The sequence below is a fragment of the Gossypium raimondii genome, chromosome 10 (genome assembly GCF_025698545.1).
Source record: "Gossypium raimondii isolate GPD5lz chromosome 10, ASM2569854v1, whole genome shotgun sequence".
NCBI lineage: Eukaryota > Viridiplantae > Streptophyta > Magnoliopsida > Malvales > Malvaceae > Gossypium > Gossypium raimondii.
This window is the reverse complement of record NC_068574.1, coordinates 14,058,990-14,072,947: the sequence shown is the minus strand read 5'-3', so window position 1 is coordinate 14,072,947 and position 13,958 is coordinate 14,058,990. Positions and strand designations below refer to the sequence as shown.

The 13,958-nt window shown below is 34.8% G+C and overlaps 1 protein-coding gene across 1 annotated transcript; it reads left to right on the top strand.

The window, feature by feature from the left end:
- The first annotated feature begins 502 nt into the window (after window positions 1-502).
- On the top strand, window positions 503-4,191 carry LOC105775096 (TPR repeat-containing thioredoxin TTL4). Its single transcript, XM_012597634.2, has 5 exons — window positions 503-1,661; window positions 1,736-1,931; window positions 2,018-2,190; window positions 3,309-3,642; window positions 3,741-4,191. Exons 1-5 carry the CDS (start codon window positions 730-732, stop codon window positions 3,870-3,872), a joined length of 1,767 nt encoding a protein of 588 aa, XP_012453088.1. The 5' UTR covers window positions 503-729; the 3' UTR covers window positions 3,873-4,191.
- The last annotated feature ends 9,767 nt before the right edge of the window (window positions 4,192-13,958 follow it).

The window sequence follows — 13,958 nt, the reverse complement described above, 5'->3', positions numbered from 1 at the left end:
ATAAGAAATTTTATTATATTATAATAGTATATTCCCAAAAAATAATTTTCACAAACGAGAATATAAAAAGAAAAGAAAAGAAAAGAAATTGTGGTTATATTTTATATTGGATTAATAAACTAATAGATTTTTTTGGCCATAATAAAGTAATAGATTACACACATTTTTCTGTGTTTTTATTTCTTAAGAAAAAACCCAACCAACATAAAGACGTGCCCTCCTGTCTATGATTTCTCTTATAATTTGGTCATGAATAACACTATCTTGGCTGGCTTTTACAACAAAACCTTCATAAAAAAATATCCCCAAATATATAATGAAGGGTAAACCTCCATTTTTTAAAAATTTTCTAAAGATTTAGAGATCCTCATTTAATCTTGGACCGTGTCTCAAGCTCTTCTATAAACTTCATCATACGACATAAACAAAACCAAAAAACAAGAACACTTGGAATTTTAATAAAAACAAAACAACTGTAAATCATTATTCTCTTTTCTTTCAAACTTTTTTTTCTCTTTTTGCGAATCTTAATCATTTATTCCGTACCATCTTTTAAGCCAAAAGACAAAAGATAGGCAAAATCAAGATAGTTTCTCTCTCATGCATTCTTTTGTTTTACCATTCATGTTGGAAATCACCCATGTTTTGGCTACTTAATTGCTTCAAAATTCACCATTTTTTGTTTATAAGAAAATCTTCATTGTTATCAGAGAGTTGAGCAGCAAAAACATGGAGGAGTTTTCGCCGGAAAGGAGATCAGGTTGTGGGATATTAAATGCAGTATTTGGGAAGCGTAATTTTTGGCCTAGGAGGACTACTTCAACAGGTTCTTTGCATATTATTAACAACAACAACAACAACGTCATCAACGACAAAACTGCAGCCAACTCAAACACAAAGCGGCGGCGAAGTGGCTCTGATGAGACGGAGTTTTTCGGACCGGAAGCGCCGCCATTAAAACCCTCCGTGAAATCGGTCCCAAATCATCCTAAGCCCCACCAGCAAAACCTGGTTCAGAAACCCGTTGTAGAACAGAGTAGAGCAACAACGACTGCTACCCAAGGATATGGCAACGGTAACCTTGGTCGAAAGGTGCCTAAGGAAACCATTAGTATCTCCGGCGAGCTCGAAAGCATGATCGTCGATCACCAAAAATCCAAAGGCAACAGCAATCTCCTTCGAGCTTCATCCAGTAACATGATGATTTATGGCAATTTAGGCAACTTGAGGCAACCTGCTGCAGGAGGGAACACTACCACCAATTCATATAGCGTTGCAAAGGACAATGTTTCGACGCCTAATGGGAAATATCCCAACACCGTAATGGGAAATGTAGTGAAGAAACCGGTTGAAGAAAAACGCAAGGAAGAACAACAACAACCAGCTTCTCTTTGTCGAGCTCTTTCAACCAGAATGGATCCCGAACAGTTGAAATTCATGGGCAATGAAGATTATAAGAATGGGAGGTTCGGAGAAGCTTTGGCTTTGTATGAAGCCGCCATTGCTATTGATCCCAATAAAGCTTCTTATCGAAGCAACAAAAGTGCAGCTTTAGCAGCTTTGGGAAGGGTTCTTGAAGCAGTTTTCGAGTGCAGAGAAGCCATTAAAATTGAACCTCATTATCACAGAGCTCACCATCGTTTAGCTAACTTATATCTCAGGTAACCAAAAACAAACCCAAATTCTTCTCATATAATATTACTCAACTCATTAGTTCCCATATTTAATTGTATAGATTAGGGGATGTGGAGAAAGCTATATATCACTACAAGCATGCAGGCCTTGAGGCTGATCAAGACGACATTGCCAAAGCTAAAACTGTTCAGACACATTTAAACAAATGTACTGAAGCTAAAAGGCGACGAGATTGGAACAGTTTGCTAAAAGAATCAGATTCCGCCATTAATGATGGTGCCGATTCAGCTCCACAGGTAACTTACATCTTATCAAAATTTAGCAATATTATGATCTCTTGTATAAATTTTACATATAACTTTGCTTTCTTGGTTTTGTTAAGATATTTGCATTGAAAGCTGAGGCCTTGTTAAAGCTCCACAGACACCAAGATGCCGATAAAACATTATTGGGAGGTCCAATTTTCAATTTTGATGACTTAAATAAATACTTTGGCCCAATTGGTAACGCCAATTTGCTGGTTGTTCGAGCTCAGGTGGATATGGCAGCCGGCAGGTTGGTGTTTCTTCCTTCAATATTATTTCAAGAAGAATTTTGTTTGAATAAATTCAAGAAAAAAATAATTCCTTAATTATATTTTATTTCGTAAACAACACGTTAATTGGGGCTTTTAAATTACAATAACTTTTTTTTTAAAAGCATAAACGGTTTATAGATAAAGGTGATTGATGAGATGATAGAGAAATGTGGGGAATATGTCATCTTATGCTTAATGAATGTTGAAAAACAACTCAAAAGTCGAACTTCTGTTGGAAAAAGAGCAAACAAAAAGAGGGTAAAGGTTAGAGGTAGCAAGATTTAATCTTTACCTACCAAATGGGCTAAATTTGCACATAAATGATTGGATTAGGGTTAATTACTGTGAATGTTATGGCAAGCCACCTACTTTCCCACCCTTTTTTTTTCAGTTGTATGTGTTGAAGGTTGACATTGTTTTTGCTTTATCCATAATTGTATCTAAGGGCTTTTTACATAATTTTCCTTTCTTTTATTTTTAAAAGTCACACACAACATTGGAAATGTTTATATATACATCTACCACTTACTCTTGCAGAAGTTCAAACCTGAGTAGATTTTATGGGTGAATAATCCTTCATATTAGAGGAGTTCAAACTTAAATTTTATTAAAATTATAATAAAATTAAGTTTATTTTATCCAAAATTGAATAAACAAAAATCATGATAAGATCTAAAGATAACCTTAGGTTAGGAAAAAATTAATATATAAATTTGAACTCAAACTTATTTGATGTTAAGGTTTAAAGATAATTTATGATTATCATATCTCAATTATTTGGACAAAGTTTAAATTTTGAAGTCGTCATTATTGAAAGGACTATATTTATATATCACTTTCAAACTGAATAGGATTAGTCTTAGATTATAAAATGAAAGACACCTGTTGGTTATAAATAAATTGGATTAAATTTGTCAAGTTGAATATTTAGATACATAGAAGATGCAATTTTTACAATCAACTCTCTGGTTTAAAAATGTAAATTTATTTAATCATCATCAATAAAATGGCAAATTTAGAACATTTAAAAAATTGATTTTTCAAATAGTATTGTTAAGCAACTAGTAATGTTGTTGTTTTAAATGATGGTGTGAAGATTTGATGAAGCATTGGGGGCGATTCAACGAGCCGTTAAGCTGGATCCGAACAACAAAGAAGCGAACACCGTAATGCGAAAAGCGAGAGCAGTAGCGGCGGCTCGATCCAACGGCAATGAGCATTTCAAGGCATCAAAATTCTCGGAAGCATGCTTGGCATACGTGGAAGGGCTGGAGCATGACCCCCACAACGCCGTCTTGTTGTGCAACCGAGCCGCTTGTTGGTCCAAACTTGGTCACTTGGAAAAGGCAGTTGATGACTGCACCCATGCCCTCAACCTCCGCCCTGCCTACACCAAGGCTAGACTACGACGAGCCGATTGTAATTTCAAGGTGACACACTCCAACAACTTGCTTGCCCAACACTTAAAATAATTGTGTTGTACCATAATCTAATATTAATAATTCTCAACTTGATACATGTAATATAGATGAAGAAATGGGAAGCTTCAATACAAGACTACACAATTTTGGTAAAGGAAACACCAGACAACGAGGAGGTGAAAAAGGGATTGTCCCAGGCTCAAATGCAACTTAACAAGCATAATGGTGAAGTTGTATAAAGACAAAGAAGATAGTGTAGGATGAGTACGAGGCTTATGAACACCAAAGATATGGGTAGACATGGACAAAACTGAAACAAAGAAAGAAAAAGGAAAGAGAAAACTTAATTGCATCGAAACAAAGGGACCAAGCCGACTAGGATTTCGTGATGTATGGTCGCCTGTTTGGCAGCAAACGTTAAATTAGGGTTAAAAAAAGATGGTCTTCTAGGATGGACCAAAAAAGTTGCTTTTGTTATTTGTGAGGAATTTGAATGGGAAATTTTGATATATCACTCAGAATGTGACCTTTAATATTTCGTAACTATTTGATTTTTATGTGTATGAAAAATTATTCTACCATATCAGTTATAGGCCCAACCAATTAAACTTATCCATATCACTTTTTTTTTCCATGCCACACTTACAACTAGGCAAAAATAAAAACAACTAAAACCTTTGTAAAAAAAACCCTATTGGGTATTGCTCGTTGGGAGACCTGCATATTCATTGAAAATTTGCATTTTTTATTCATAAAAAATTATAAATGCAGAACTAAATTTGATCAAAGATTGATCGTTTATTTCGCCATTTGGGTCTCAAATCAATTCATAGAAAATATCATCACTTTTTTTTTTCTTCAAAGTGGCTGCATAATTGCAACACCATACCTGCACATGAGCCTTTTCTTGTTTGATCAAAATTTAACCCAAATCTCACAGGACTTAATTGATTTGTTTTTGAGCAATCCTCGTTCTTAATTGATGATCCCACCAACATTCTCATTTCTCTTCCCCAAGTTTGCTTAATGACTCTCTTACTCGCATCTTTAGATCTTGTTGAAGATATTAAATTTCTTTTGTCTTCTTCTTCTTCATCATCATCATCTATTCTATCAATAATAGTTAAAGATATCAAGGCTTTGATTTTTTTGAAAATGGTTAGTTTAAATTTTCTTGTTTTTCAAAAGTTTCAGACAAAATTTTTCTCCAATTTTAGTTGGGATGAAATGAAAATAAATGCTGATATGATGTAAATTAATGGTTTAAATTATTTACATAATATATTCCATAGGAAAACAATCAAATCTTAATGCTAGTTTAAAACGGCACGGAGTAATTGAAGCTTTAGTTTCGCATGGACATGTTGACAGACTGAACTTGCGGCATAGACAAGTAGGTTTCGGTGGACATGCCTACTATTAGTAAAATTTAGTTATGATTAAATTGTAAAACTTATATGATAATAAAATTATTTTCGTTAAACAAAATCGAGTGCTAATCGCATTTGTAAAATTAAAAGGAAGTTGAACATTCATTCTGCTAAAATGTTTAAAACTTTTACATTAAAATATAATAATAACTAAAATGACTACGGAATTATAATGTAGATCACTACAAACAAATTACCACAAATTGTCACTAAAAATAAAACTCCGTCAATATAGGTCTAATAACTTTATTCTGACGGTCAAAAGGGTTGAAACATGTAACGTCAATATACCCTTTTATCGTGAAATACATGACCATCCGAAATAAGTCTAAAGGTCTATATCGACAGTTTGAGCATCACTAAAGTAACAATTCACGGTATAGATATTATCTGCTATGTTGATTGCTTTGCACATATTCCTACGGATCACCTGTATAAAATTGAAAAATGTATATGTAATAAAAGAAATCAATATATAAAATAATGAAGTTATGTCATGGTTTACCATCTTCATCAACCAAACCAACTATACAGTCCAAATAAAGTCTTTCACATATTCCTCTGGAGTATCACCTGTATAAAATGGAATATATATATATATATATATATATATATGAATTAAAAGAAACCAAATAATGAAATTAATATAAAACAATGAAGTTATGACATAGTTAATCATCTTCATCTTCATCAAGTTGATGATGTAACTTGAAGATCGATTTTTCGGACGTTGTGATAAATTTGGACCACTACTGTCATTAGGTATCTAAAAATTTTTACGAAGAAAAGATATTCAATATTCAGAATTTTACATAAAATGATAAATAAAAGCCTAAACTATATTACCTCTTTGATGATCACACGAGTAACAGTTAGAACATTCACATTGCCGTCAGGAAACTTTGTTTTAAGTAATTTCAAAACATTACCCCAAACTTCCCTCAAATCTTAAACCTCTATTCCTAACCGTTCTACCTTTTCATTTTGTTGTATTTGGGATTGAGATGATGAAGGAACAAACTTATGAGATAAAGTAGAAATTGTTCCCGTACAATAAACACGCCCTTTTATTTCGGTCCTTTAACCTGTGCATACACAATCATTCCATGATTGTTGATCATTTTTAGAACTATTTTCAATAAATCTCTTCTCATACGTTTCTAAAACGAAATTCGAAGATAACATAATGACAAACTTGTCTGATACAACATGTTGGAAAATATTGAGTGTAGAAGATAGATCCGGATATGATATTGAATTAAATAGTAGACTTCGAGAAGCGGTTGACGTTTTTTAAAGAGAACTATTTGCCCCCGCACAAAGTTGCTAGAGGGTTAAGACAAAGGTTCTCCCGAGATACATCGAAGTTTTTGATGATTAGCAAAATCGAGGAATTCCCTAACTCTTACTCTAATTTCTGAAAATAAGATTGATTTTTATTTTTTAGCACCATAGACCTTCTATGTATATACACTCAATGGACACTATTTTGAAGAGTCACAACCCTTTACATTTGATTTCCATTGGACATACTTCTTAGAAAAACATATCTCATGGAATCAAATGTGTCCTTTGAATAAATCATCACTTTCTAATAAGTTCTCATGAATAATTATGAATTTGCAATCTATAATTTCCAACAATCCCCCACTAGATTGCTAATTCAAGAAAATAAGTATACAACGATTATGCATAAAGAAGGGTGTCTGTAGATTGAACCTTCTTTTAGTGCAAACTCCTCAAAATATCAACAAAGTGAATGATGGCTAGTCACTTGAACCATCACTTCTTAAATTCAATATCGGAAAAATTTCACACATAATTGTAAAGTATTAGAGTAAGAGTTTATTTGCTTTAACATCGTTATGACCACGTACTCATCCCATTTCATGAACATGTACGAGAGAAAATTGTAATACCCAATTTTGCCCAGCCCATATACAAATAATAAAACTAAATAATAAAAACAAATACAAATAACAGTGGCCCGTACAAACCAAAGCCCCAATCCAATAGCCCAAATATTAACCCTAATTACAAGCCCAAAATACTAACAGCCCAGCAGGCCCAAAGCTTAACAAATTTTCAGCCAAATCAAAAACAAAAACCCTAGTAGCCGCTGTAGCGATTTCGCCTCTGCACGCCGCCGTGAATGTCGTAGAACGACCCTCCGCGCACGTGCGCCTCCTCCACGACTTTCGTACCTGCGAGAAAAGCGGAACCAACACCAGAGCAAACGCAACAATAACAGAAAATAAGGAGGCTTTTTGATTTTTACGGGATTTTTATTTGTTTATTTTTCTTTGTTTTCAGTTATAAAAACCGATGGGAATTCAGTGTAAAGGGGGGATTTTCGGTGTAAAGGAATACACATAGAAACACTGAAAAATACAGAGAAAAAGAAAGAAAGATACAAACTTTTTTTGAATATAATGGTGGTTTTTTTTTCTTCCGGCGTTCATTCTTTTTTCATGTTTATTGTTGATTTATAAAGAGAAGAGAGTGAAGAGGAGTTTACCTCTGTGTTCGGGCTGCCGTTTGCTACCATCTCCGCCACAATCGGAGATCCGGTTCAAAAGGCCAACGAGCGATAGCGCAGAAAGAAAATTAAAAAAAAAACCCTAGCAGAGCTTCAAAGTTTTTTTTCCTTTTAGCTTGTGTTTTCTGCAAAATTTTTAAAAAACAACAAGGTAAAACTAATTTAAATAGTAAGGCTTAAACGGCGCCGTTTTGGGGGGGGAATCCGGGCGTCGACCTGACCCGGTTCCAGGATCCGCGCGTTTTCCTTTAAATGGTCTATTTTCGCATTTGGTCCTTCAAATTTTAAATCATTTTTAAATCAGATTTTATTTATTTTCTAATTTGGCCCGCATGTTTCTGCCTTTGTTCATTTCAGCCCATATCACTGCACACCGTTTTGGGGAGGCGGATTATTTCTGATTTGGCCTTCCATGTAATTCGCGTGTCGCGATTTGGCCCATTATTTTGCACAAATTTCATTTATTTCTAGTTATTTTAGTTTTTTTAACTATTTGGTCCTTTTTTTTGCAATTTGTTTTTTTTTTAAATTTATTTACTTCCATCATTTATTATTATTGTTATATTATTTATTACCATCATTATTATTATTATTTTATATTTGTACATACGCATAGTTTTTTTATATAATATACATATGTTTTTTTGTAGTATACGTATTATATATATATATATATTATTCATATGTTTTAGTTTCAATTTTATTTCCTAACTTCTATATATATACTCTTATATTTTTGTTTGAAATTTATTTTTTTACTTAAAATATATACGCATATACCTTTTTATTTTATCTTCATAATTTTCATATACATATATATATACATATTTTAGAAATTATTATAAGTTTCTTTTGTTTTATATACTATCTTTTTTTTATGTATGCTTGTATATATGCGTTAAATGTATGCATACATAGATTCTCAAATTTACTTGTATATTGTGCTGTATATATATATATTTTGTAAATACATGTACATATATATTTAAATTAAAGTATTTGTTTCATGTTATACATTAATTTTTTAGCATACCTTTTAGAAAATATGTATTTTGGTTTCGTCAAAACATTAAAATCATCATATTTTATAAATTTTCAAAATACTTGGTGTACATGATTCTCGAGAAAGACCGTGTCCTAACTTACTAGATTGAGATTATTCTTCGATGAATTTACAACGCTAAGTATTCATTTTGCATTAAATTCACAAATTTTAAATAAAAGCTTATTCTCGGGATTCAAAAATGTTGGGTCCTAACTTACTGGTCCTGATATTTTGACTACTCGAGATAAGAATTTTCAAAAGCAAAAGGCAATATTCAGGTATTTTGAAGATTTAAAAATATTGTGCCCTAACTCACTGGGTGTGGTGTTTTAGTTCTTTAAAATAAGAATGTCTTATTATTTTGATTCATTCATGGGATAAAAAGTTCCCTCTTAAAATCTTTTCAAATTTTCGACACCAAGGCATTAAAGAGTCAATTTGGTACCGATTTTGGGCGTTACGAGGGTGCTAATCCTTCCTCGTACGTAACTGGCTCCCGAACTCATTTTCTCAAATTTCGTAGACCAAAATCATTTTTAAGGTGAGCCGATCACACCTTAATCAAGGATTGGTGGCGACTCCCATTTTCGTTTTTAAAGTCGACAACTAAATTTTTGTTTTCAAAAAAGCGGTTTCGACAGCTTGGCGACTCCACTGGGGACTTTATAGAGTCGAGCCATAAACTGATTATGTTTGTCTTTGTGTCGGAAATCAAAAGTTTTTTTTAAAAAATTTCATGAGTTCCCTTCATACTCATTGATTTTTTTTCTTTCATCATGGTGTTAGCAACTTTGTATTTGCATTTACATTTTGCATTACATGGTCAGTTTTACCCTTTAAGTGGGAGCGAGAAACTAGTCCTTCGTGAGGTTTTCACCTCTGTGCAGGGTAGTGGACCGCTTCTGGGATACATCCGTACCTATGTCTTCGTGAGATTTTCATCTCCGTGCAGCCATAGGGAAATGTGTCCCCCTGAACTGAACTCGATCCACATGAGCCTATAATGAGTGAGGATCGAGGAATCTGCTGGTTCGGGTACCCTTACTCTAGAAACTAAGCCTCATATAGTGAGCTTTAGGAACTTGCCCTAGGTAGAGCTATACCAAACCCTAGTGGATTCCTGAATAAATGTTCTTGCTATTTCATGTTTGTATTGGATTATATCTTTTTGGTGTGACTTGGGTTTATTTTGTTTTGATTGCATGACATCATGATTGCATTGCATTTGCATCTTAGAAAAGAGATGTTGATTTGAGCTCGATTACTAGATTAGAAAGCTTGTTATGGAATACGAGTTTCTTGATAAGGTGGAAAATAATACGGTGGTCCGAAGAAAATATGGCACGAAAAGCCTAACAAGAGGAGTATACGACTTTGCTACATGACCTGAGGATCCAAATTGTCAAAGTTTATTGAAAAGTCATCAAAGGTCCCAATCTCATAAAGAAGCTAATGAACATGAATGAGCAAGGATTTACGACCTAGATCAAACAAAAAGGAGATCAAATTCGTGAAATGTATCTTAATATCTGAAGGGTCGATGTCTTCACTTGGAGTACGAGGGTAAAGCCGTATATATATGTCCGCTTTATGTAAAGAGATTTGTTTTCTAGTAAAAAAATTGAACATGAATCAACGTCTCTTTTCGCATTTATTTCATGCATTTGCATTTCATTACATCATATGCATTAAACACAGTTAAAGGATCCTAATTAACTAAAATCATTGCTCAGTTAACCTGGAAACCAACCAACCGACCAAGCACCGTTACGACACTCGAGCACAGATTAAAGACATGGATCAGAGATTGGAAAAACTCGAAAAGTGTCAGAAGGAGATGCAAGACCGACTTCAACTACAAGTGCAGGAGCGGTTACATAAGATGCAACAGGATATGTCTGAGAAGATGCGAGAATCCCAAGATGATATGATGGCGAAGCTAACCAAACTGTTGACTGAAGGAGGTGATAAGGGAAAGGGTCTCATGGCTGATGTCGAAGAGGGTAATGAACCACTCTATCCTCCAAGCTTTACTCCTCCACATGTTCGAAATCAGGCTGAATATCCGCACAAACCTACTGTCACAATCATGCCTCAGCAGTCCTAGGCCAGTGCTTCGAACTTTCAAGCTAGATTGGACTCTAACCCTGAAAACTACCCTGTTAACTCTGCCATTCCTAACTTCGATGAAGTGGCTGAAAAGGAAAGAATAAAGGAGGAGTTACCAAAGCAGCTAGAGGAAAGGTGCAAATGGCTCGAGGAGAAATTCAGGGCTATGGAAGTCAATGAAAGCTGTCGTGGGATTGACGCTAAAGAGATGAGCTTAGTTCCTGATTTGGTACTCCCTCATAAGTTTAAGATGCTGGAATTCAAGAAGTACAATAGGACGACTTGCCCAGAGGCTCATATCACCATGTTCTGTAGGCGAATGGCTGGATACGTTAACAATGACCAGCTATTAATACACTGTTTCCAAGATAGCCTAGCAGGGGCAGCATCTAAGTGGTACAATCAGCTGAGCCGTACCACAATTGGTTCATGGAGGGACTTGGTACAAGCATTCATGAAACAGTATAGTCATGTGACAGACATGGCTCCTGATAGAATTACCCTTCAAAACATGGAGAAGAAGCCGAGCGAAAGCTTTAGGCAGTACGCACAAAGATGGAGGGAAGTTGCAGTCCAAGTTCAACCATCGCTCTTAGAGAAAGAAATGACGATGCTTTTTATAAATACATTGAAAGCCTTGTTCTTCACATATATGTTAGGAAGTGCCACAAAAAGCTTTTCTGACATAGTCATGAATGGTGAAATGATTGAAAGCGCCATAAGGAGCGGGAAAATTGATGTAGAGGAAAGTAACAATAGGTCAATCTCAAGGAAAAGAGAAAATGAGGTGAACAACACGAGTTACTCTAAACCAGTTACTGTGAGTCAGCTAAGAAAGGTGGCTACCAACCAACAAGGTTCATTAAGACAAGAATCTAGAGTGAAACCAGGTACCGAGAAGCTCCAGTTCACACCAATTTCGATGTCATATAAGGAGTTGTATCAATGCTTGTTCGATGCGCACGTTGTTGCTCCTCATTACTTAAAACCTCCACAACCTCCGTATCCTAAGTGGTATGATGCGAACGCACAATGTGACTACCACGTGGGAATTACGGGGCACTCAATAGAGAATTGCATTAGCTTTAAAAAGCCAGTTGAAAATTTCATCAACATGGGTATTGTCAAGTTGGGTGACTCATCAAGTGCAGAAAATCCATTACCTAATCATGATTGAGGATGGAGGGACTACAATGTATGAAGAAGTGGTGAGAAATTTGCACATCGATGCCATATATGCAGACACAATTAAAAGGGTCCTTGTTAGATATTCGCCTTAGAGGTGTTCTAAATAATGGGAATGCAGAGGAAACCCCTGAAGTATTTAGAGTCGAATAGAGTAATGTTCAGAACACACTTGTTGCTTTTAGCCTAGAAGTAATAAGAACTTCTTTGTGAAATAGGCTCATGTTTGAACATTATTATTTTAATAAAATACATCATTGCAATCATATTTGAGCAAGTGTTCTTTCATTCTTTACGATTTTTTCATTCTTTTGGATTTTTTCTGCCAAACCATTCATTCATTCATTCATATTATTCTTTGTATATCCTTTAGCACCTACAATAGGTCCTTGGATATCAATGACATGAGTGACGCTGCTACAGACTCAGAATCTCCTTTTGAGTGAGACATGTGTTGAGAGAGATCTCATGACTTTGAAGATGTCATAAATTGTAGCTTATCTCCTGACTTGAGGATGGTAAAGCAATAAGAGAAACAAATGAGACAATAGAGGCTGTGACCTTGAGGGAACATGCATGACCGAAAAAATAAAGAAAAACATTGTTGAGTTACTTCAAGCATTCAAAGATGCCTTCGCATGGTCATACCAGGATGTACCCGGTTTAAGCGCTGTTATTACAATCTGAACAACAGCAGGATATCAGAAATTTACAGTATGTTCAAGGTGAATATCATGAATGGTGCAATGAAAACTCTACCGGGGCAATGCCACTCTTTCCAGTTTATCACATTTTTTCATTAAAGTTGAAATTCTTTCTCTTCGAGTTCTAGCTGAGCTGAAGTAGGATGAAGATCCAATCCCGATACAATTAGTTGAACCTAGTTGAAGAAAAAGGCTAGAAACTAGTCATCGGGGTTAGATGTACCAAGCAATGAATGATGCGAGCCTATAGCAAAAGGTTTGTCCCAGAGAATTCCACGATGGCGACCTAATGTTGAAGAAGATCCTCACTCTACAGAAAATATAACGGATGCCAAATTGGGAAGAACCTTATGTTATAGAGAATGTCTTTTCCAGAGGAGCTTTGATTTTGAGGGAGATGGATGATAAACCTGCAAAGTCCTGTAAACTCAGGTTCAGTCAGGAAATACTCCGTTTAAAGAATGAGATGACCAAGGTAAAAACCCGCAAAGGGCACTTTGAGTCGTAAAAAAATGACGAGATGAAAAATGAAAAATGAAAAAGTTAAAACGAAAATTGAAAAATGGAAAAGTAAAATGGAGAGGCTAAGGTGAAAACCCGCAAAGGGCACCTTAGACCAAAGGAGATTTGAGTTGAAAACCCGAAAAGGGTGGCTCAAATATTGATCAGAATGTGGCATGAGATTATCAGAGTAGCTTAAATACTGATTAGGATGGGGCATGCAGTGGTCTTGCTATACCTGAATCAACAGGAAAGGGTAGGCGACATTTTGGGGCATCGACAAAGTATTGCAGACCTCTCAAACACATGTCAAACTTAGAAGGGTCTTTAGAAAGTTTGTATAGAGAAATTCAAGCTGCGATATTTGAGGCACCTAATTTTCTTACTATTTATATTGAATTTGTTGTTCTTGGAATACTTTATTCTTTTCCAAGATACACATTCCCAATCAATTTCTTTGTTATCCTTCTTTACTACTTTGATAATTTATTTCTTTCGAGCTATGCTCAAAACCAACTTTATTCTTATCCCTTGTTATGACCCTTTTTGCAAGCGTGTTACATTGGAATAATGATTAAAGGACTAATAAAACATTCATAAAAGAAGTTTTGTATATTACTCTGAAAACTTTCTAAATAATATAGGAGCCTGAAACAAGACTATTGTTTAGAACACACCAAACTTAAAGGTTGGAAATTTGAGAATGAAGTGTCTAAATTTGGACTTTCTCTTTAGATTTTGTTGTCAAAAACATTGATTGAACAAAGGGACAAGAAGGTCATGTTGATGACAAAGCTTAAATAAACAAGCAA